Raw genomic sequence first — 23460 nt, 5'->3', positions numbered from 1 at the left:
GTACTCTGTATAGAGCAGTTTTAGATCAAAGCAATGAAGATAATTAATAATAAGTCAAATCTAAGCAATTCCATTTTTAACTTCAGGTTCACATTTATTAATGAATAAGCTGGCAACCAACATACATAACTGAATTCACAAACACTTATATTTCATAAATACATAAATAAATATATTAATAAGCAAGATAAGAGAAGAGTAATACAGTTTTACATACTATAGGAGCAGCCAAAAATATGCTGGCTCCAACACACGTATGTCACATTCAAACATGAACAGACATAGTAATAAATAACGTTGTTTGATACAAACAACCCGAGTGGGTAAATTCTGTTGTCATTTTCAACAGTTGATCATGACAGCAGTGATGATGGCTTTCTTGTCTTAAAATAAAAAAGTGTAGATACTTTCATTTGTTGATAAACAGCTCTTTCAAAAGGCACGTCTCCCAGATCTCTTCAGCGTCTTCCGCTGCAGAGAAAACAAACAAAAAAAAGGAGTGGATATTTTGTACATTAGCGGTGGACTGAAACTTTGTATTTTATTATCCATCATTAGATCCATCACTAGAATCATAAGACTTAATTGTTGTATAGCTGTTCATTATGCAGTCATAGACTATTGTGTCTGAGTGCACTCAAGTGAACCTTACCTTGACATGATCTTTTGAATCACCTTCTTCACCCAGGGAGCGTTAGGGTCAAGGCAAACCTCTTGGCGGGTCTTTTTCAGAGTTGCACTGCAACACAAAGCAGGAAACGGGAATGTAAGTTTTGATGGAGACCTCATGCCAAAGTCAATGAATGACAATGACAAAATCTCCCAAAATAATCACTGTTGAGGTGGGATTTGGTTCTTACATGATCTCGGTCGCCTGGCAGTGGGAGTTGGCAGGAATCAGCTCCACCTTCTCAATGTGGCGGCCGATGGGTTTGCTCTCTGTCTGGATGCAGCGACAGTGCAGCTCCACTCCCAGGCTTCTCAGACTCATCCCTGATAGGAAAGACAAAGTTGCATGTGGTTACAAAGTGCAAGTGCTGATAACTCGATGCAGTAAACCGAAAAGTTCATTACTGTTGGATTCAGCAATTAAATGACAAAAAAGTTTACCTTCAGAGATGGCGAGGAAGGCGAAGAGCACCACGACAGAGGTGACGATAACTCTGTTGCTCATCATTTTACTTTTATAAGTTCAGTAATAATAAGTAATAAAAGATAAGAATGTCCTTCAGAAAGTCGTCTCAGTAACGAAGGTGTTTTTTTTTATTCTGCCGTCTTCTTCTTTTGCTCAGTTCCCTTTCTCCGATACTTTTCCGTTTCAGGGTTCAGCTGCTTTCTTCGTCTGCTGTTTGAATCTAGCGTCGAAGACGTCTCCTATTTAAGGAGAACGATAAGTGGAAATGACTCATTCCTTTCTGGGTCAGTTAGGCAGGTTGCGCAAACTGGGACAATCAGCGGCTTGTAGGGACTTTACACTAACATATCTTACACACAAAAAATTATGTTGATTTATCATCAACATGTTACACTCGGATTTGTTTTGTGGAAAAACACCGTGACCAAAGCTTTATGGGAATTCAACTGATGCGAAAAGGAACGCGTAAGAGAGTTTTTTTCATATACAGTACTGCATATCAAACGTTCATTACAGCTTACTCATACCAAGTTCATCATTACACAGATAAGCAGACAGCTGATTCACTGGTGACATATAATAAAATGAACAGTTAGATGCAATCTGTGGATGAGTGGCAGATGAATGTTTTGTTACTTCAGACTTTGCCTTCAAGAAGGAGAATCTTTAGTTCAAAGAGTTGATTGGGGAGCTCACTTAAAGGTACATCTACTTATCAAGAACAAATCCCGGAATGCACAGCCATGTTTTTTGCTTGTTCAATAGTGGCAAGTCAGTGTCACACTTTTTGAGTAAGACTCATTACCTAAAGGTTGCATTTCATGCACATGTGCCACATATGATTTATTAAAAAAAAAAAAAAGGGTTTCACATTTATTATATTAGAAAGAGTATTTATAAAGAAACAGAGAAACTCCTTTTCAGACAACAGACACAACAGTTGACATTAAACTTTTGACATTTAAGTATCCTCGATTAAAAGCATTTCATTGCAGGGTAATTACACTCATCAAAAAGTTCACAGCTCTTGCATTTGACATTCTTAAAGCACGTCACAGGATGCCAAAAACTGTTGACACATCACGTGTTGAGATTTGGTTAATGCAAGCTCAACAAGCTCAGGCACATCTACTGTCACCACTATTGAGCAACTTCTAAACAAGGTGGCCAACTGTTGGCTCACTTCAATCACACAGATTAATCAAAGGACAAAATTCTCTCTGTTAAGAGTATAAAGATTTAGTTCCTTGTTGAACATCAATTAAAGCAAATCACAATCATACTGAAAGTTATGATCATATCTCATTAACCCATCCATGTTCTTTTATAGTCAACTCAATTTAGACTGTGCAGAAGTGAAAACAAGTCATGGTTCAATTTCAAACATGTGATGAACTTCTCTGGAAAGTTTTTTAATTTTTTTTATGTATATATATATATCATTTTCACTACTGCAGTTAAACATTAGCTACAGTATGTGGTCAAATAACTGAGTGACATTTGACAGCATGTGACCAGCATCAGTTAATAACCAAATGACTATGTTCATATCGTTTATCTGGTCTTCCCCCAACATTTACTCTGGTGCCAGGTAGATTCTTCATATCAGATTATTTGTGTATTTAAATTCTGTGCGTATGTCATTTTATGTTTGTTATTAATTATATGTTCATGTAAATAATAGTGACGATGGAAATTTGTTGAAGTACTGGAGCACACCTGTAATGCACCTGTAATGTACCTGTAATGCATTGTTAAGTTGTGGCTCGTTTCTAAGGTTGCGTAACAAGATGAAGGATTTTTTTTTGATACAATAGTCAGTAAGATAGCCTAGATAATTTATGGCTGTTCTGGATTATCGGAATTACTGGATTAAAGTGTGATTGTCCGATTTCAGTCACAACACCTTCATGCAAATGTTTCACAATAAAAGCCTGGTTAAGAAATCATGTTTTTTTTTTTTTTTTGTCTGCTGAATCTCTACAGGGCTTTTAATTTTAAACGTATACAGGAAGCATTTAGGTTGAATTAACAAATAATGCAGTAATTTTACCAGGGCAAACATATACAACAGTGTAAAACTGTACATTTAGATACATGTTGCTATGTCTTGAATGGCATTAAGCCTGATCACGTTTTCTCAAAACTAAAATAATGAGGATAAACGCTGGGAAAACCAAAGATGAATCATCAACTTGTCACCACCCATCCTTCCCTTTGTCCTTGTGAAATTTGATAGCTGTGCTTGAGCGACATTACAGGTAGCTACCAGGCTACATTATGCTATGTGTAAAGTAGCAAATCATTTCAGCTGAACCAGGGTTGAACTGTTGTTAGTATAAATGATAAACATGACTAAGTGAGTGTCCGAAGGAGATTAATAGGCAGTCAGCCTATAAGGGTTTTGGGAAATGTTGGAAAGTTTTTGGATAAACAAATATCTGGGGAAATAGTTGAAGATTGGCAGCTTTCCACACATACCTTTGAGTTGGGATATCTATCCGAGGAGGGAGGGGCGGGGGGGGGGGGGGGGGGGGGGGGCTGCAATTTGTGTGGAATGGCATCTCTTTGACATTAAGCTTCATGCCAGAACAAGTTTGCTGCCTTGTCATAACCGACCCCATAACAAGTGTAGATAATGCATGTCAAAACTTTCACACTTATATTTGCCTGCACTTGTTTTGCTACAGCTTTAGTTTTCCACAAAAAATATTTAGTGAAATCAATTACCGTTATTTACACGTGCTTATAATCCCAAAATTTCATTTTTTGCAGACTTGTAAATTATTTTAGTTTGTTTAGTGATAGTAAGGTATGTTGAAATACAGCCAGATGAAGCTTTATAGTGGCAGTTTGTTTGGCAGATAACCAAATTCCAGATAAGGATGACTTATCTCAAGTGAGACAATGTCAGTTTTCATGGGAAAAAATATTTTCTCATAGCCGACACTCTGCCACTGTTGCAACTACCTACCATGTCCACCAGTTATTTTTTCCTGACACAGCATGTTTTTAAATTTGATTTTAATGAATGCCAGCAGCAGGATGGAGGTTCCAGCATGTTATTTTTGGAAGAAAAACAATGTGGTTTCTTTATAATTATTGTCATGAAGGTTCCCAGGATTCTAAATAGCCATCAACAAATGAGAACTGCTTCCTGTAATTGTACAAAGCCATTAAGACCACACCAAAACAAACAAGCAAAAAAAAAAAAATTCTGTTCCTGTGATGCAGCCTTGCATCACAGTTAACAGCTGCAGAGGGAAGCGCTGTACCTCACTTGAATGTTTGCAGTCCACTGGCGAACCATAGTCGTTAAATATAGCTTGTATTTCTGAAATTGCCCAGATCAGATTTAGAGGAGATATGTCTATCATCACTACTGTGGCGCTCCTACTTTTTCTAAACATCCCGGAAGGTGAGTCTAAACTGTCAAATACTGTCAAAATGTTTAAATGACTTATTTCTTCAAACTTTACATTTAACACCTGTTGCCTGCATCAATACACTGTGATTTGTGTCAAATTGCACGTTTACGATCCGAATCTTGCAAACAGATGTGTGATTTACCTTCTGTCTGACTGATATTCTTCTCTGACTTCTAAAAACCTCAGGTATCAGTTTGGGGGAACAAGGAGTGACTCTGCGATGTCAATGCATCACCAAGGAAAAAAGGCCTATGGGGCGTTACATTGGAGTGGTGGAGGTGAACTTTGCAAGCTCCCACTGCAAAGACATTGAGATTATGTATGTCAAAAGGCCAAACTTCTTCTGTTAATTTGTACTAAAAAAAAATACAAACATAAGGTAATTCCCTTGGGGTAATTATACAAAGTCTTATGTTGTGTTCCAAATGGTGTACTTGTGCGCTAATACTCACTATTTTGAGTGCATATATGCATTAACACTGTCAAGTACAGAAAAATAACACTACCCAAAATTCCTGGTCTACACAAGTAAGTCCTAACATGGAAGAGCACTATTTGTTAGGGTACTACGGGAAGTTTGCAACACAGCACCACACTGTGTCTGATGTCTCAGCTGTGTGTTTGCAGTGCCACTCTTAAAAAGGATGGGCAAAGGATTTGTCTGGACCCTGAAGCTCCATGGATCCAAAAAGTGCTTTTGAAGAAACTGTCTGAGTGAGTCTATCTCTACTGTATTTTTGTGAATGTGTCAATAGATTAGCATGAGAGTGAAGCCTTATTCATGATTGGGATAAGCAGTATATGGCAGTGGATTGTACAGTCGGACAAATACTGTATCTTTCATCTGAAAGGCAATTAAGATGAAGAAGTTTACCGGGAAGTATTTCCTTCTGTTTAACATTCCAAGAACCTAGTTAACCATTAGCTTTCATAAAGAAGTGGGGTGCGTCCATGAATCATTGTCAATAACAATCCATTTCAACCCATGGTATTACGATTAAATAGTCATACATATTTTAATTAAATTAAGATCTTATCTTGAATTTGTTTTGCTGTGATCACAGCGAGTTTCTATATTCAGTGTGTTATTTGATTAAGATGTCCTTCACTACAAAATATGTGCATTTTCTTCTCTGTAGGCAGACGCCTTGAAGAACAAACTCTCAGATTTGGCTCAGATGGAAGGAAGGATATTTTGGAGATGCTTTTTCCCCACTGCATATATTTAAAATAGAGGCATTAATTGCAGCAATGGAGCACAAACCTCATGAGAAAGATTCATGTGGCGGCTGTGATGTTCAAGAGTAGGTATTTACTGTGGATATATCTGTTTATTCTATATCCAAGTTTTCAATTTCTTTAGTGACCAAGAAAGTAAAGCATGGTCACACAAAATTATACTCTGAACAATATATTAAACACCATATATCTACAACTATTAGATCTGTTTTTGTGAGCACTTAAATTTGTGTATTTCAAATTTTAAACTGGGTAAATAATGTTAAAACACTGTAAGTTAGATGGGCAGTTAGTTTGCCTATTCTGTTTTATTTATTTTTCTGTAGTGCACATTGAAAAAAATGAGGGCCAAACATAAATGTGGGCTGCAGGACAGAATTAATTCAAAACTGAAGTGAAAAACTTGCTTCCAATTTTGCTGTTGTTCTATATTTCTGTTTTGTTCCAGCTTCTCTACAATAGACATATTTCAAATAGTTAAAAGTCATGTCCCAGCCCACAGTGAAGAAATGTTGACCTTACTTACTAATGTCATTGTATTATTGTTGGGCAGTAGTGGTCAAGCAGGATACCATGATTTCATCAGATGAATTATGTCATTTCTTGTGGCTTTGAAGAACACTGAGCAATAAAAAGATCACTTCTGAGAAAACTATCAAATTAATATATATATATATATATATATATATATATGTATATATATATATATATATATATAAATTTGTTCTGTCTTTGGGCACTTTTCTATAAACTGTGACACATTTGTATCAAAATAACAACCATAAATTCACAGTATTTCATTTTATATTGTCTGTAAGGGCTTTACATTATTATCCCCCAGAGGTCAGACAAGATATTTTGTCTCTTGAAAATGCATTACAAAAAAAACTTGCTGTATTCTGCTAAGATTGTCTGAAAAAGTCTCACTAAACACTACTCCCTCTCTTCATATTGTGTACTTTCTTTATCTTCTTGTAACGGCATAAACATTGTGTGATTGTCCATTCAATCTCCTCTGTTAAATGTTAGCGGTTACGGGAAAAGTCGTTTTGTTGTTTATGATGGTGAAACAAATAAAATGTCAATGTCCTGAATATAACATTTGTAAGCAGCATTTCTTGGGTTGTGTCATGTTCAGGACGTTAAGGGCCTGCAGAGTCTAAATTTCCTTGGAAGAATGTCGCCACCTCTTGGACAAAGACACACACCCTCAGGACTATCTGAGGGGGTTTTTTTGGCTATAAAATTCACTCCTTTTAATAGCAGTGGCCATTACTGATTATTATTTTCCTGGAACATTATACTAAAATCTAAGACTTTTATCATTGTCCCATTTTCATGACAAACATTCAGCTGCTGAATAGTTGTTGTAAGACAAGTACTTCAGACAAAAGCCAGCTACAACATGATATTACTGAGCTGACTAGTGCAATTAGCATTTCAATCTTAAACACAGTGATTAATCTAAGTGAAGTGTGTTTTCACAAGATACTCAATGGAATTGGACCATCAACATTATTTATGTACTATTAATATGTGACAGAAAGAAATTGAAAGAATTTCCTTAAAAAGGCCACGAGTGAAAGCCTTTGATTAAATCCAATATTTCACAACATGAATCAGTTCCACTTCTGCTTTTTATCACATGCCTGGCACTTCCAGATCCAATCATTCCCCTTGTCCTCCACTTACCTTAATATTTGTGCAATTGCCTAGAGTCTGACTTACACGGTGACCTGATCCCCATTCTGTCATAAGTTTAGTAACATTTATACCAGCTTTCCTGTCATTCCCTGCCAACTGTACAGTGGTCTAGTAATGTTATCTGCCGGCCAGTGTTTGCTTGTTCTGAACCCCAACAGTTTTAGATAAGAAAACATGTTACCTTGTCTTACCTGCATTTGCTCTCAGGTAAACTCAAAACCTTTATTGTACTGCTCTCTGAGTTGTTGTTGTTGTTTTGTTTTGTTTTTGTTTTTTTTTTGGGGGGGGGGGGGGGGGGGTGAGCCATAGCCAGTCACATGATGAGAAAACACCTTCCTGAGGTCAAGAGAGGCCATTTCTCTAAAGAAGGGACACATTGTTGTTTAAAATTATATTCACATTAAACAATTAAAAAGAAAGCAACAATCAACAACTCCCATAAAAAAGAACTGTGTAATGCAAACTTTTAACAATACTGCAATAGAATAAATTACTGATGCTGATCCCTGAGAATTATTGCCACCGACAGTGAGCAATTAAATATAATTTTTTGGTAGTTTTACTTGAGTATTTAAAATACATGCTCGTGTAGAGCGGAAGTTGGGGTTTATTCATCTCCCTGTGGAGGATTTCCAGCGCACCGGAGAACTACTGATTGATGACTCTCACCTATGACTCAGGTTGTGGACGTGTGCGTGTGCGACGTGCGTTAAAGCGTGAACTGCTTCTGTATGTTGGCAGAGGAACTGTGGCGGGAAAGTGCTGTGCAGTGCAGACAGCTAAATACGTTATCCTATCCTGCATTAAGAGGGGAGGTGGGATACCTCCTTTATGTAAAGAGGGAAGGGGGGGGTTGAATGTGCTCTCGTCACCTCGACTCCCCACATCATCCTCACGCCGCCTGAAGCAGCAGGTTGCTGGACCCTAATGTCTGAGGATCCCGGTTGCAGCGAGCGTTTCTGCGCTTCCTGGTCCTGCGGGAGAGTCCATGTTCGTGACCAATGGGGGTAGGCGCGGTGTTGTTGCCAGACCCAGCTTTTAACACTTTCATGTATAATGTTCATATATTCTCTTGTTAACCGTTTTATTCGTTTGTTTTGTATATGATTCATTTTAGAAATAGATTTTATTAAATTGACACCATGGCGTTTGTCCATTGAAAGGCCAGGCTGATAAGAGGGGCTTTCCGCCTTCCCCTATTGGTGGACATGATTTTGACTTGCCCACAGTCTGCAGTGGTCCATGTTGACTTGTATGCGCTTTAATAGTGTTCCTTCGGTGGGAAGGTTGTTTTTTCCCGAGATGTATTTAAAGGTGTTTAAACTCTCTCAGTGCTGAGTGTTTTAGGTTTGAGAGGTGGCTACCGGTGCCTACCAGGAATTGATCTGTGACGATTTCTATTAGGTTGTTCAGTGTGTTTAAAAAAAAAAAGAAAAAAAAGTGCTATTTCTCAATAAAGTATTTTTAATCTATATATCTGTCTGTGTGGCGAATATTACGACACCTACTTTATACAGGGACATTTTATACTTCCTACCTACTCAGCTACCATAGACTGTTTGACACAATGGATAATATTACAAGCTTTTAAAATACAACTCATTGCTAAAGTTTACACGAGTGGTTTCCAACGTTTTGGGCTACTGGTGTATTGCAAGAAGTGTGTAGTCGAGGTCACATTTCAGATATTGAATTACTAAATACAGCTCCATTTTTCCTCCATTTTTGTCATTTTCCCCACATGGTTTCATTTCAATTGGGGCAAAATCAAACATCACAATATGTATGATCAAATACTACTGTGCTTTTACAAAATAATACTTTTTTTTATTGTTGTTTTTTTTTAATAAATAATCATCAATAATGTGGATATAATGACTATGTGGGTAAAGGCAACTAATAGAAGAGCTAGGAGAGTCTGCTAGTTTCGAAAATGACGTCACTTTACTGTAATGCAGCCTACCTTATAATACTCTATAGTAGGGTTGTTCATGTAGGCTATAATTTGTTTTTTACTTGTAATGGAGTGGTTGCACATTGCGTTACTTTTACTTAAGTTATCTGAATACTTCGTCCACCACTCAACAGCAGCTTTTTTTTTTTTTTTGCAAGCTGAGGGTCTACTTTAACATAAGGCATAGAGCAAAGACATTTAAACCAAAAACGTTTGAGTGTGGTGAAAGGCACTGTAATGATACTTTAGCCAGAGTTTGTCGGTCCACTTTCTGTAGCATCAAGTTTAAACCCAGGCACACGCAACATGGGATTTAACTAACATCAGCAGCAACCCCCCCCTCCACCCACCACCACCACCTCCTCCCCTCCACCCACCACCACCACCTCCTCCCCTCCACCCGTCTTCAACAAGGTGTGGGTGAACGGAGGAGAAGGTAGACGCCCACTTCTGGGAAGCGGAAGATGGAGACGTCTGTTCGCTTCGTGGTCTCTTACCGTAAACTGGAAGCGATCGTCTGAACTCCACCTCGATGGCACATCTGCAGACATCATGGATTGTTATGAAGTCTGGAGGCTGTGAGGACAACGTCTCTGTCGCTGACATGTAACGCCGGATAGATAGCTGGTCTGAACATCGAGCCGACATGTGTTGATTCAGCGAACTATGGCAAACTGGTAAAAGGTACGGATTCATTGTTTACGGTGGAGCTAACGTGGTGCATCGACAGCTAACCTTCATTCATCGTTGCAAATGTGGAAGCAAATCTATTTCGGGCCTCTGTAGAGATATTAGTTATCGCCACGTTAATTAAACCGTAAGGTTACAAAAAAAAAATAATAAAAAATTACCGCATCGAGGGTTTACTGTGTGTTATTTTTCTGCTAAAATAACATATTGTAGCTCGCTGCAGTAAATGCTAGCCGTCGCTGCATGATTGTTTATGTGTGATTATTAATAAGGCATGCTTTATTATTGTTGTGTAACGTTTGGCACCAGCGGCTTCCTGTTGCCTGAACTGCGCGTTCGTGCGCGCCTGTGCCTGCCTGTTTCCAGGTATCCCCCTCCTCCCGTCACGGTGCTCCCTAGCCGGCGTCTCTGCTGCCATGGAGGTGGGCAGCCTCCCTGTGGAGCTGTGGAGGGTTATCTTGGCCTACCTCCCCCTCCCTGACCTGGGCCGCTGCTGTCAGGTGTGCCGTGCCTGGCGGGAGCTGGTCCTCTCCCTGGATAACACCCGCTGGAGACAGCTCTGCCTGGGCTGCCCAGAGTGCCGACATCCCAACTGGCCCAATCAGCCCCACCTGGAGCCTCCATCCTGGAGAGAGGCCCTGAAGCAACACGCCCTCGCCACCCGCACCTGGACTCAAAATGGGCCCGAGCTCCAGTCCTCTGCCTGTCTCCTCTTTTTCCGTCGCCGCAAAGACCGCAGGGTTTGGCACGTGGGGCCCGGATGTGAGTTTGAGACCCTACGCGGGGCCCTTGGGGTGGTGGGGCCATACGACCGCGTGGTTCTCCATCCAGGGGTGTATGAGGAGCAGGCTGAGGTGACACTGAAGGTGCCTCTGGAGCTGGTTGGACTGGGCCGTCTGGGCGAGGTGGCCCTCCTGGTGTGCATTGAGCAGCAGTGCCCCACTGCCAGGCTGTGTAATCTGGTGTTCATGCCACCATGGTTCTCCACTGTCGTCTATAAGGTGAAGTAACAACTAATCTCCTCCCTCCTGAATCCACTGATATCCTAACCAAAAATCAGGTCTGATTATATTGATCTCTTTCTTGCTGAATCTGTCTGACTCCAATCACCTTTCTCTCTTCGCTCTCCTCTAGACGTCATGGGGTCACGTCCAACTGGACAACTGCAACTTTGAGGGGGCTCAGCTGCAAATCCGTGGCCCGGGAACCTGCCAGGCTCGCTTTTGCTCCTTCTCACAGGGCAGCTCTGCCCACTTGCTGGGTGTTGTCCTCAGTTTACTGGACAGCTGTGATTTCTCAGGAAGTGACACAGCTTCAGTGACAGTGGAAGGACCCCCAGTGTCCGAAAGGAACTGGGCTTGTAAACACTTAGCTGCCCTGACCAGGACGTTCCCGTCATGTGGTGTGTATGGGTATACTAGCGCTCCCAAAGGCCCTCAGGCCGGCTGCACTGATGGACCTCAACCTCCAGGCACTAATGTTAAAAAGGCACATGTGAGCATCGAGGACTGGAAGAGAAGGACAGGGGTAGATGCGGTGTGTCAGGGCACAGTGATTGAAGATGGCTGGAGTGATGGTGAGCGCAGCGAGGGAGAGGAGGAGAACCAAGATGGAGGGGGAACCAACAACACCAAAAAACAATTTACACTGAATTACAAACTCCCATGTGACCATCACGGCCTATCCCATTTGCTCAAGCCCCGGCCAGATGGCTCCCTGCCACTCGCCTCGTCTCCGGATCCCCCATCTGTGACCCCTGAGCCTCTCACCCTTCAGCAGGAGTTAGACAGGGACCCGGAGGCTCAGATGTTGGCAGCATCCACCCTTGGCTGCATCCTCAGACGCTGCCTCTTCAGGGACGGGAAGGGTGGTGTGCATTTGTCTAATTATGGACAAGCTCGGCTGGAGGAAAATGTTTTCCGTGGGCTGAACTACGCCGTTCGGTGCATCCAGAACTCCACGGTACATAACGTCCTTTCAGACTAATTTAATATATCTGTGAAATGTATCTCATCACATTTCGATTTCACAAGTTCAGTGGCTTTTACGCGCGGCATGCCATTTGAATAAAGTATCAAGTTGAGGAAGTATCTCAGATCATTAGTAATTTAGTAGCAGTTTCCTATTCAAACTGTTACTTGAGCTCCCTCTCTCTGTCTCTCTCACCTCCTTCAGATAGTGATGCTGAGAAATGAGGTGTGTGAGTGCCGTGCATCTGGTGTGTTTCTGCGCCTCTCTGCTCAGGGCCTCATTGCAGACAACAACATCCACTCGAATGGAGAGGCGGGACTGGACATCCGAAAAGGGGCTAACCCCACAATTGTGGTAACTGCTGCATCATTGTCTATTTAAGTTGTAAAGATACAAAACATAACAACAACAAAAAACCTGAAACAAGATCAACACATTAACTTCAGAGGTTGAGGACTCCTGTATCCATGTTTAACAGGCTGCATCCCAAGTGTGGGCATTTGTTACAACAAAATAAAGATGTTTATAACATCACTTGGTACAGTTCCAGTTTTAACCATTGTCAGTTTTGCTTTTGCTACTCTGTTTTTACACTCTCATTCTGTCTGTGATTCCACAGTGCAACAGAATACACAATGGTTTGCGTTCTGGGGTTGTTGTCCTTGGCAATGGGAAAGGTTCAATTCGAAGCAACCGGATCTATAACAACAAAGAAGCCGGTGTGTATATTCTCTTCAGTGGAAACCCTGTGGTGAGGTAGGTTGGACTCCACAAACATCTAACTTTTTGAATAATGTGTAGTTTCTTTCGTTTCTAATTATTTTGGATATTAACCCGTTTTCATACAGCTTGTACAGATGTTTTTTTCTGTAAGGACAAAAGACAGGATTTTAAAAGCTCAGCTGCATCAAATTCAGATAATAACAGCTAAAACACCACTTTTTCACAGTGCATATTTTGACTTGTCATAGTAGAAGCACAGGTGTTACTAATGTCTTTAATGATAGATTTGTGTGACTCAGCATGCACCTATATCAGGACACTGAAATGGAAATCTTCCACTGTTACTTTTTCATTTACACCTGTACATCTTTTATACGGTGACATCTCACATGGTAATATGTGAAGAAGAACGACAGCATATGTTTTTCAGGTCTGTCAGCAATGAAAGTGTTCAGACCCAGTCTACCACTCTTATTACAGTTGAGAGAAACTAACTTCCGATGCTTTGGGTCTGGTCTTTATTTGGTAGATTTCCATAGAAGCCTTAAATCCTCTTTCTCTAAATGAAACACTTTTTGTGTTCTGACCTGATAACTTTACTTCAACAATTTCCCAAACACTTCAGAGTGCTGCATTGTAGAGGTATATTTTTTAGTAGCTGTAAATGCCTAAGCAGGAAAAGTATGGTATAAGCAGCATTCCATAATGTTGTAAGATGTGATGCTGATAGCCTTGCCCAGTCTCTCTGCAAAGATAGGACCTGTTCAGGATTTGCTCCATTTCCACTCATATTCTGTTTTAGTGGGAATCACATCTTCCAAGGCCAGGCAGCAGGGATTGCTATCAACGAGAATGGCAGAGGGATGATAACAGGTGTGTAAGTGGGTCTTTAACATCTCCCTGTCCACGTTACACATATGGAAGACAGAAAATGATAATATTATTTGTCATTTTAATTACAGAGAATGTGATCAAAGAGAACCAATGGGGGGGCGTGGACATCCGCAGAGGAGGTGACCCCATCTTGAGGAACAACTACATCTGTTATGGCTACTCAGACGGCGTGGTGGTGGGGGAGAGAGGACGAGGACTTATTGAGGGAAACCATGTATACTGTATGTCACTTCAGCCTGATAATAGCCAGCATCATACATATGTTGACATAACCGCTCATCTTTCACAGCCATGGCACAAATATTTCTCTTCGTCTTCCTCTGATTTCTTTAGGTAACAAAGGCTGCGGTGTGTGGATCATGTCGTCCAGCCTGCCGCAGCTCCTAGGAAACTGCATCATCCATAACTGCATGTATGGGCTGGCAGTGTTCTGCAGGAAGGACCCGGAGAACATCGAGGCCAGGGTGGGGAACTGGCCGGTGCAGGATGCGATTGGTGGAGAAGGAGGCGGTGGGGAAAGGAGGGGAGTAGAAGGAGAGGGAAGAGAAGGGCAGGAAAACTTCAACGAAGAAGGTGAACTCTTTGCCTGGGAGAGCGATCTGGACAGCGAGGACGAGCGTCACTCTGCTCGTCGTTCCATCAGCGTGGCCCTGGTGGAGAGCAACTGCATGAGCTACAATGGAGGTACTAAACTGGTCTGTTGCATCAAATAGAAACAGTCTCACTCTCCCATCTCTAACGTGCTCTCCATCTTTCTGTCTCTTACTGTAGCAGTTGGCCTGTACGTAAAGAGCAGCGAGGCTCTGAATGTTTGTGCTAACCTGGTAAATAGTAACTGTGGTCCTGGCATCGCTGTGCTGCAGAGCAGTCAGCTGACCCGGCTTGTTACAAACTGCATTCTCGAAAATGGTCGAGGGGGTGTTACAGTGGAGAAAGACTGCAGAGTGGAGCTTCGTGGGAATGGTATCTATGAAAACAGTGGCCACGGTATCAGTTTCTGTGGTAACGGGCAGATTGCTGAGAATGATGTGGTTGGTAATCGAGGATATGGGATCCAGGTCTCTGGAAGTGCAGATATCAAGGTGAGATGGACACTTAAGACTTATTTTGGATATGTTGTAGTTAGCAACTTACTGAAATGTTAACATCATTTTTGTACATAAATGTGGTTTTTATGACTTTTGTCTTCAGGTTGTGCGAAACCGCGTCCAACCAGCACAAGGCTGTGGCATTGCTGTGCTAGGGCCATTCAAAGGTGTTGTCCATGATAATATCTTGTTCCAGGGCCGCCCTGGAAACAACAAACCACTGCTACATATGGATCCTGGCAATGAGAGCTGTGTGTTGCACAACAATAGTATTCTAAAGCATAATAACAGGTAACGAGGCAACCCACAAGAAGTAGCCGACATTCAGAGACCATCAATGGCTTTACCATCTCTACTGATTCCCTTTTCTTCGCTGGCCATACAGCGGCTATAATCAATGTTTTTATAATAACAATGCATCAAATAGCAGTGTGACAAAGTGAAAGGGGTTACTCAAAGATGAAGCTACAAAGAACTGTCACTGCAGTCCTCCCTCCATTTTTTTTTTAAAGGAGCTTTATAGATCATTTGAGGTCATTGCTCATTTAGTTCCAGTTTACTCCTACTTGTCATCATTTTATTTTTGGCTGCAGCAGGTAGATGTTTTAACAGAAAGAACTCAGAAAATCCACTCTACATCTATTGCTAATCACCACAGCATGATTAGCTGTTGAACATTATGGAACATTTAGTGGCTAAAGAGTCAAATGTTTCTCTCAGGAGTTGGTAATGTCAAAAACTGTTAATATTTGGGTTAATTTGGCAAGTAGACATACATTGGTAACTGAAAACAAGTGTACAAAATAAATTTCAAAGGAATCTCTAATTCATGCTCACTTTTTATCTTTTCCCAATTTGTAGCTGTATAGCCACTCCGCCCTGGGTTTTGGAAAACCCTCCCCCTCGCCCGCTGGCCAGCTCCCCTGCTGGCCTCTCCGCATCCCAGTATCCTTCTCGACTTGGAATTTCCATGACGACCAGGATCAGCGCAACTGTGGAAAGTGGTTGCCACAGTGGCAGCATGTTCTGCTCCATCCTGTGAATACTGACCAGGACTTACAAACCAATATGAATGACAAGAGGTCAGCATCTGCTCACTTTTTAGCTGGTGTACACAGCACGTGTGGTGCAGTCCGACTTTCCACAGAGAACAACATCCTACATGATGCTGAAGGCTGCACCGAAAACACCAAAGGGGCAATCAATCTCCCAGGATATTAGGGTGGTACAACATTTTGTAAATCAAGACTTTTGTAATTTTATGATAAAACACCTGTTAAGGTGGACAAATGAAGTATAACTTGAGTGCAACAGAGTGATGACTATCATCATCCTGCATCTTCGACATCCACTTCATCTTTAAAGCTTTACCTAAATCATTTTCTCTTTCACTGTAGACGTGGTTGGTTTCATCACTTTGCTCATGGGACTCACTGGTTAGGAAGTGCACATTTATAAATCCTAGCAGGAGTCAAAGGCTTCAGAGATGCCAGCTTCAACCATGGTACAAAGTGAAGCTGTGCCTTGTGTGACTTTTTTAAATCAAATCAATAATTGTAGCTAAGGAAGGAGCGTTCATAGTGTGAGGTGTATATGCAAAAAAATAAGAGAGAAACCAAGCCAAAATGAGGTTCTGCCTCTTTCACAGAGCGGCTGTTTCCTGGTGGGTCCGTGTTCTTCTCTCATGCTGTTTCTCAAATTTTATGCACTACAGCTTTCTTTGACTTGAAACTGCAGTGAGACAAAGTGTAGTTTTCCCTCTCCAGATCGACATGCTGCACAGTGACAACCACAGAGACTCGGCTGGTATTAGCCAGTCAGAGAAGGAAAAAGATGTTTAGTGTGCAATATGTGATGTCTACAAATGTGCCTATGCGTTTTAACTGTCTGAGCTAGATGTTTTGTCATCTAGAATTTGTTTACAGCTCATTAGTCTGCTTTTTTGTATCTTAAACTGTAAATATATCACGTATAACTCAAAGATCACCACTTTATTTGTCAACAAAATAGAATAAACAGGTCTTATTTGTGGCATTTACAGTTCTTAGTGCTTTCTCTCTGTCCAGCTCGTCTTTTCTCTTCTCGTGGCCTTCAGTGCATTTTCTTGCGTTTCCGTCTCTCAGTGAACTGCTCGTATTTGACCAGAGGTAGAACAAGAGCGACACGCTTGTGGTCGTCTCGCAGTTCCGCCTCTTCAGACTTGGCCCGGGCTGGTTTGATCAGGGTCAGTCCCATTGACTTGGCAACTTCAATCATCCTTTAGGAAAACGTATAAATCAGTTACACGGGCAGAGTTCTCCTGTGACACCTCATACTGGCAGTGCTTTATGTGGTGTGATAATCAATTATATACGATAAGAATGGTACATTTCCCTTCAACAGTTCTGATTAACAACCAGAAACACGCAAAAATATAAACTTTAGAACATGGGGCCAGATTGATGCCACTGACCTCATTAATGGTCTTATTTCAACAGCAACATTACATTAAATGAATAACACAGCCCAACACAAGGTTAGAATACAGCATGTCACACATGTACAGCCCCTCTGCTGCCGGCACCGGCTCTACTTGCTTTTGGTACCAGGTACATTTCTGGATTTTGATTTCCACTGCAGATATTTCCAATCAGTGTGTAATCATTACTGTAGCAACACCGTCATGTCAATGCAACACCCTGAATCTTTTCTTTGGCAACCAACCAGAGGAATGTCGGCACCTCCTCAATTGACCATGTCATGGCTTTGTGAGCTGCCATTAATCCAGTCCAGTGAATTAAAAAGACATTGAAAAAAACGACAATATTAACATGGTACCTGAGCAAACAATGGTGGGTTTGTGCAGGATTTTTCTGTGTAACACATGCAGCAAGTTCACATCACCCTTTTAGAATTGGTTTAGTTTGCTTGAAATCTCAGCAGCAGAGATATCAAAAATAGTATCAGATATTGTCTAAAATTTTTGCCCAATAGAAAACTTTTAACAAAGGGAGTAAAGCCAAACCGGTACCAGTGGAGGAAAAGGTGCTGATGGGGCTATTTTTTGTCTTGTTTTTTTTCTTACCTGGCTTCGGTGATTGCCAGATCGCGGTGCAGCAATGTGAGGTCAGCAGTCATGTGACCCATATGCAGCAGCAGAGCTAAGCAGTATGCTGCTAATTTAGCACGCATTGATGCTGATATCATGTTCTGGACCCTAAAAAGAAAAGGGAAATGTATTTATGTTGCGTGTCAAACCAGAGAAAATATACTTTAAATCAAATCAATGCAGCAAATACTTGTATATATCCATAATACCTATTACTTGTAAAAAAAAAAAATAATAATAATAATAAAAAAACAAAAAAAACATTCAATTTGTTCATGGTGATCTGAAATGTGATAAGGAAAGTGAAAAACAATTTGCATTGATTTTTTATTATAAAATTCATTTTATTACAAAAAAAAATCTTAATCCAGACACCTTCCTGTGGTTATGAATAAACAGTCACCAGATGTCTGCAAAGCAAATACGGTCCCTTCAAAGGTTTATCTAAGAACCCGCAGCTCCACAAAATAATACCTGCCGCTGTTGAAAGTCTCCACAGTGAATGTTTTTAACAGTTTGTTCTGAATGATGCGAGGGCAGCCATCCTCCTGCCCGACTGAACACAAACAGAAATCACTATTAGTCTGATAGTCTGTGTGAATTTTTACACAATATACAACCCTGTTTCCCAAAAAGTTGGAACGCTGTGTAAAATGTAAATAAAAACAGAATGCAATGGATTTGCAAAAAAGACAACATATCAAATGTCGAAACTGGGAAATGTTATTGTTTTATAAAAATATGTTTATTTTGAACTTGATGCCAGGAACACATCTCAAAAAAGTTGGGACGGAGGCATGTTTACTACTGTTTTGCGTCCCTTCTTTTTTACGACACTGTAAACATTTGGGAACTGAGGAGACCAGTTTCTGGAGTTTCGGAAGTGAAAATTTATCCTATTTTTGCCTTAGATATAATTTTAGCTGCTCAACAGTTCAGGGTCTCCTTTGTCATAGTTTTCATTTTAATAATGCACCAAATTCTTAAATTGGAGACAGGTCTGGACTGCAGGCAGGGGAATTTAACACCCGGACTCTTCTACTAGAGAGCCATGCAGTTGAAATACGTGCAGGATGCAGTTTGGCATTGTTTTGCTGAAATAAGCAAGGCCTCCCCTGGATGGCAGCACATGTTGCTCCAAAACCTGAAAATCATTCAGTATTAATGGTGCCTTCTCAGATGTGCGAGCTACCCATGCCATGTGCAGTAATGCATCCGTGTACCGTCACAGATGCTGGCTTTTCAACGGAGCGTTGATAATAAGCTGGGTGGTCCCTCTTCTCTTTAGCCTGGAGAATGCAGCATCCATGATTTCTCAAATATTGATTCATCAGACCACAGGACAGTTTTCCACTTTGCCTCAGTCCATCTTAAATGAGTTCGGGCCCAGAGAAGGCGGCTGTGTTTCTGGATCATGTTTATATATGGTTTATTTTTTGCATGGTATTAAGTGAGTAGATTATTAACCAGCATGTGTGGATGCAGCAATGAACTGTGTTCACAGACGATGGTTTTCAGAAGTTTTTCTTAGCCCAGACAATGATTATCACTCCAGATTTGTGTCTGTTTTTGATGCAGTGCTGCATGAAGGCCCGAAGATCACGACCATCCAATATTGGTTTTCAGCCTTGTCCCTTGCGTACAGAGCTCTCTTTGGTTTCTCTGAGTCTTTTAATGATTTTTTTGGACCGTAGATGATAAAATTCTCAAATTGAGGAACATTGGGCCTCATTCACCAATATCTTCCTAAGAATTTGCTTTAATTTGTTCTTAAGAATTGTCCTCAGAAAAAGTCTTTCAGATTCACGACGTGTTCTTAAACCCTGGATTTGTTCGCACCTGTGTTCTTATCGATGAATCCCACGGTCCAAGTTGAAAGCGCGTACCAGTTGTTCCTAATTAGAATAACTAAACGCCCTGCCAATGCCCATAAAAGGGCATGCAGTATCTTGTGCACACGGAGTCACAGAAAGTGAGGGAAAAGAGAAAAGTTGACCTGTCTTTTGTTGACCTGTCCCAACATTTACGAGACGTTTTGCTGGCATCAAATTCAAAATAAGCATATATTTTTTATAAAACAATAACATTTCTCAGTGCTAACATTTGAAATGATGTCCTTGGTTTATTTTCAATTAATTATGGGTTTAGGTGATTTGCGAAACGGGGTTGGTTGTGTGTGTGTGTGTGTGTGTATAGATGAAGGTAAACAGCATTACTCACACTTGCGGCTGACGCTCCTCTGTCGTGCCAGTTTGAGCAGCAGAGAAAGATAAAAAGCACAGCGTGCTGTTTTCTCTCTGTCTTCGCCTACAGTTGGCATATCCTCCAGGTGTCTCACAACACACAAGTACCTGAAGTAAAATTAAAAAATTAAAAAAAACAGTTAAGACACAAATAAGAATGCAAGGAAAAACCTTGCAAATAAAATGTCTCAACTTGCATGATCCCTTTTTTGCCCTACCTTCCGTCATCTCTCATCATCTTCAACTCCTCGGGGGTTTGTGCCGCCATCTTGGAACCAGCCTGCTCCAAAGCACCAAACTCTACTGGGGTCAGGACTGCAGTTATCAATTAAGGATGGAGACCTGGACAAACTCTGTTGTGGCTCTAAACACAAAACTATATTAGCGGCATTCCCTTACTGACACAGACACATGTAACATGCACATAAAGGCACATAATCTCACACACACACACACACACACACACACACACGAATAAAAGATACGATCATCAAATGCGTAAACGTTGTCTCGCTGGTCTGCGCTTGCATTGCAGGGAGGAAGATGAAGAGCCAGGTCTCCCCGATACTCCGTCTCGGCCACTTCCTTTTGTAGAGCTGAAGAGAGAGAACAATGTGAAAAACATTCTGATAAATAAAATGACAAGAACATGGAGAGAAAGCTTTTCCAGATTCCTAACAGGAGAGGCCTCAGATAACAGAGATGACTTTGGCAAAGTGACAATGCAGCTTACCTTCAAGGCCCTTCTTGTCAATCACAGAGTTGGCAGCCTTAGCCACTGCATGTTGCAGGGTGTCACTGCCCACCTGATTCAACCTGCGGGAGCTCAGAGCTCTCTTCTGCTTGTTGGTGCCAAAGGCCTCAATCAATGAATCAACCTAAAGAAAAAAAATGTAAAATAAGATTAGGACATTAACACCAAGTTTGTTTTCTTAATTGAGCACAATCTTTATTTACTCTGAGAAAAACAGGACAAAACATAGTACCTTGTCTCTGTAGGTTTGAGTCGTGTCCTGTGGTTTTTCAGACTCCGTCGTCTCTCCTGAAGACAAACATTGCAGAAACATTGACAGTCAATCAAGCCACACATAGCATGAAACATTTTCCTTTCAAATAATAATCTGGTCTACCTGGACAATTACTGCAATGATTTAGAGTACCTGGGGTCCTTATAAGCAGCTATGTGGCATAACATTTGTATAGTAATTACAATGTGCAGGTGATTTCCTTTTACCTGGTATAACAGGTTGCATGTTAAAGAGCTGAGCGTTGTGCACCTCCATTTGCATGGTCTGTCTGTTCAACACGCCAACATAATACCTAATAGACACCAAACATCATCCTCGTCAATCCTCTTCACAGTAATACAAATCATATTATCTCAAAACATGCTACGTTCACCTACTTGCAAAGAGTGTTGCATTTTAATGACTTCACTCCAAAATTATGTCCAATGTAGGACAGACTGTCTGTTTCAGCAACCTACACAGAGGAAACAATAAAAAATAAAAAATAAAAAACAGTCATGATTTACTGAAAGAAGACACACCCTAAACATGTCATCTTATTAACGTGAGGGACAACGTCAGGACAAGAATAATCAGTCATCTTCTCACCAGTGTCCGCATGCTCTTTTTCCTGGGGTTACTCTGATCTGTGTTCTTGAACATCGTGAAATCCAGTCCGTCTTCATTTTGGACACTGCCGTTTGAAAAGCGGACTGTGATTGAGAAACATAACAAGAAACATGTCTGTTTCAATACATTTGTGATGGTAGAAATCCTAATCACCAGCAAACACATTCATAACATTAAGACTTATCGTGCAACGGTTGTGGACTTGTAAGTCGGGCTACAAATAACAACTATATTTATGATTGATTGATCTTTTAACAGTTGCTTTTATCTAGATGTCTTCATTATTATGTAATAATAATAATTATATAATGTCTATACGGATTTCATAGTTTTTGGTTGTTCTTTGTATCATTTCATTGAGTTTCTGGTTGTTACTCCTTGTGCTCCTACGTGTATTTCTTTGGAACACATTGGGTTGCCTGGTGCAGAATAAGGTACTCCATAAATAAATGTACCGTACCTTATCTTTACCTAGTCTGTCAATTGTTTCCTCAATTCATACATCAGCTGTTTGGACTTTAAAATATCATAAAAAATATTACAAATGTTGGAACAGTATTTGCCTTCAGCCCAAATTGCAGCCTAACATGTCCCGACCGCCAGTCCACAGCCAAAATACTAAATTTATTATCAAGGATGACTGGAAGAACCAAAAGATATTCTCATTTAACAGGCGGGAATCAGATAATTTGATTATATTACATTAAAGACTGACGCAAAACAAAAACAAAAAACCGATTGTCAAAATAGCCAGCGATAAGCGTGAGAACCCGGGGCACACCGTTTAACAACTAGCAATGGAGCTGGGGCCCACGTGTGCGATACACATTGGTGTGCAAAAAGAGCCGCTAAGGACAACCCAACAAAAACTGTCATTATTATATTTAAAGCGTTCTACGTAAAAGTTTCGACACGTCTCGAATGCGAGATATTTCACCAATCACAGCTTTCTCGGCATCTCGCTCCTCTCCGCAGCGCACTAACGAGCAGGAGGCAGCCATGACTGTTGTTGTTTTCGAGTGATGTTTCACTCCTCTGTACTTCCGTGTTCGCCCAGATTCTCGTTCAGCAGGGCAATCGAAGAGCTTTATTTCTTCTTTTTTATAATTAATGAACCAGGGGGGGGGGGGGAACTGAAGACTTCTCACCCAAAAGGACACAAAAAACCTTACGTACACAAATTACGACAAATCATATAAATTACATAGACAGGATAAAGTATATAGATAATAGTAAAATACAATTTCTCGCAAACGCAAAATAAAGTCGCCATTCTCAGGATACTGACCAAACAAATCTGCATAGAAAAAGCCCTATTTTGTTTGTCATTAGGCTTACATAATCTGCATATAAATCATATTCATCATTAATGTCAGGAAGAAACAAAAAAATATATAAATTATATTATAAAATTTACAGCAAAACCCCAAAAACTTAAGTGTTACATTAATTTAGGACTGAATTATCCCCAATTACAAAATAATATCCTGCTTTATTGAAAACCTCCTGTTTATTTCCAACAAAATGTAGATAATGACCGGTAATCACAAGCACATAGCATACCAGAAGCTAGTCAAGCCAAATTTGATTTATACAGCCGAGTATCGAACAAATATACTCCAGGGACCTTACAATTCAGATCAGGTCAAAACTCACCCAAACACCC

General features: G+C 40.7%; 4 protein-coding genes across 6 annotated transcripts; 2 read left to right on the top strand and 2 right to left on the bottom strand.

Annotated features, from left to right (window-relative positions):
• Positions 1 to 86: 86 nt before the first annotated feature.
• Positions 87 to 10263, bottom strand: LOC138209342 (interleukin-8-like). 2 transcript variants are annotated; one of them, XM_069167858.1, is made up of 4 exons: positions 9958 to 10263; positions 861 to 993; positions 653 to 739; positions 87 to 471 (listed from the first exon to the last, which is right to left on the bottom strand). In XM_069167858.1, the coding sequence occupies exons 1-4, from the start codon at positions 10154 to 10156 to the stop codon at positions 459 to 461; spliced, it is 432 nt and encodes a 143-aa protein (XP_069023959.1). In that variant the 5' UTR covers positions 10157 to 10263; the 3' UTR covers positions 87 to 458. The 2 variants fall into 2 exon arrangements, with proteins under 2 accessions (XP_069023959.1, XP_069023960.1); XM_069167859.1 differs by lacking the exon at positions 9958 to 10263 and adding an exon at positions 1111 to 1367.
• LOC138209343 (interleukin-8-like) lies at positions 4383 to 6895 on the top strand. The gene is made up of 4 exons (XM_069167860.1): positions 4383 to 4553; positions 4750 to 4882; positions 5191 to 5277; positions 5703 to 6895. Exons 1-4 carry the CDS (start codon positions 4502 to 4504, stop codon positions 5713 to 5715), a joined length of 285 nt encoding a protein of 94 aa, XP_069023961.1. The 5' UTR covers positions 4383 to 4501; the 3' UTR covers positions 5716 to 6895.
• fbxo10 (F-box protein 10) lies at positions 10056 to 16808 on the top strand. Its single transcript, XM_069167849.1, has 11 exons — positions 10056 to 10144; positions 10517 to 11151; positions 11285 to 12112; positions 12326 to 12475; positions 12741 to 12877; positions 13647 to 13717; positions 13807 to 13959; positions 14072 to 14422; positions 14510 to 14820; positions 14930 to 15117; positions 15688 to 16808. The coding sequence occupies exons 2-11, from the start codon at positions 10567 to 10569 to the stop codon at positions 15866 to 15868; spliced, it is 2955 nt and encodes a 984-aa protein (XP_069023950.1). The 5' UTR covers positions 10056 to 10144; positions 10517 to 10566; the 3' UTR covers positions 15869 to 16808.
• On the bottom strand, positions 16799 to 22817 carry polr1e (RNA polymerase I subunit E). 2 transcript variants are annotated; one of them, XM_069167855.1, is made up of 12 exons: positions 22732 to 22817; positions 21774 to 21877; positions 21563 to 21639; positions 21392 to 21477; positions 21144 to 21199; positions 20891 to 21035; positions 20643 to 20753; positions 20376 to 20472; positions 20135 to 20265; positions 18389 to 18470; positions 17891 to 18022; positions 16799 to 17083 (listed from the first exon to the last, which is right to left on the bottom strand). In XM_069167855.1, exons 1-12 carry the CDS (start codon positions 22793 to 22795, stop codon positions 16918 to 16920), a joined length of 1251 nt encoding a protein of 416 aa, XP_069023956.1. In that variant the 5' UTR covers positions 22796 to 22817; the 3' UTR covers positions 16799 to 16917. The 2 variants fall into 2 exon arrangements, with proteins under 2 accessions (XP_069023956.1, XP_069023955.1); XM_069167854.1 differs by having other exon boundaries at positions 21774 to 22794.
• Between the last annotated feature and the right edge of the window lie 643 nt (positions 22818 to 23460).

This window comes from Embiotoca jacksoni, unplaced genomic scaffold, assembly GCF_022577435.1.
Source record: "Embiotoca jacksoni isolate LCO1_2020_lvr unplaced genomic scaffold, fEmbJac1.0.p SCAF_4, whole genome shotgun sequence".
In the NCBI taxonomy this organism is placed as follows: Eukaryota; Metazoa; Chordata; class Actinopteri; family Embiotocidae; genus Embiotoca; species Embiotoca jacksoni.
Note: the sequence above shows the minus strand (reverse complement) of the source record. Positions and strands in the feature narration are given on the sequence as shown.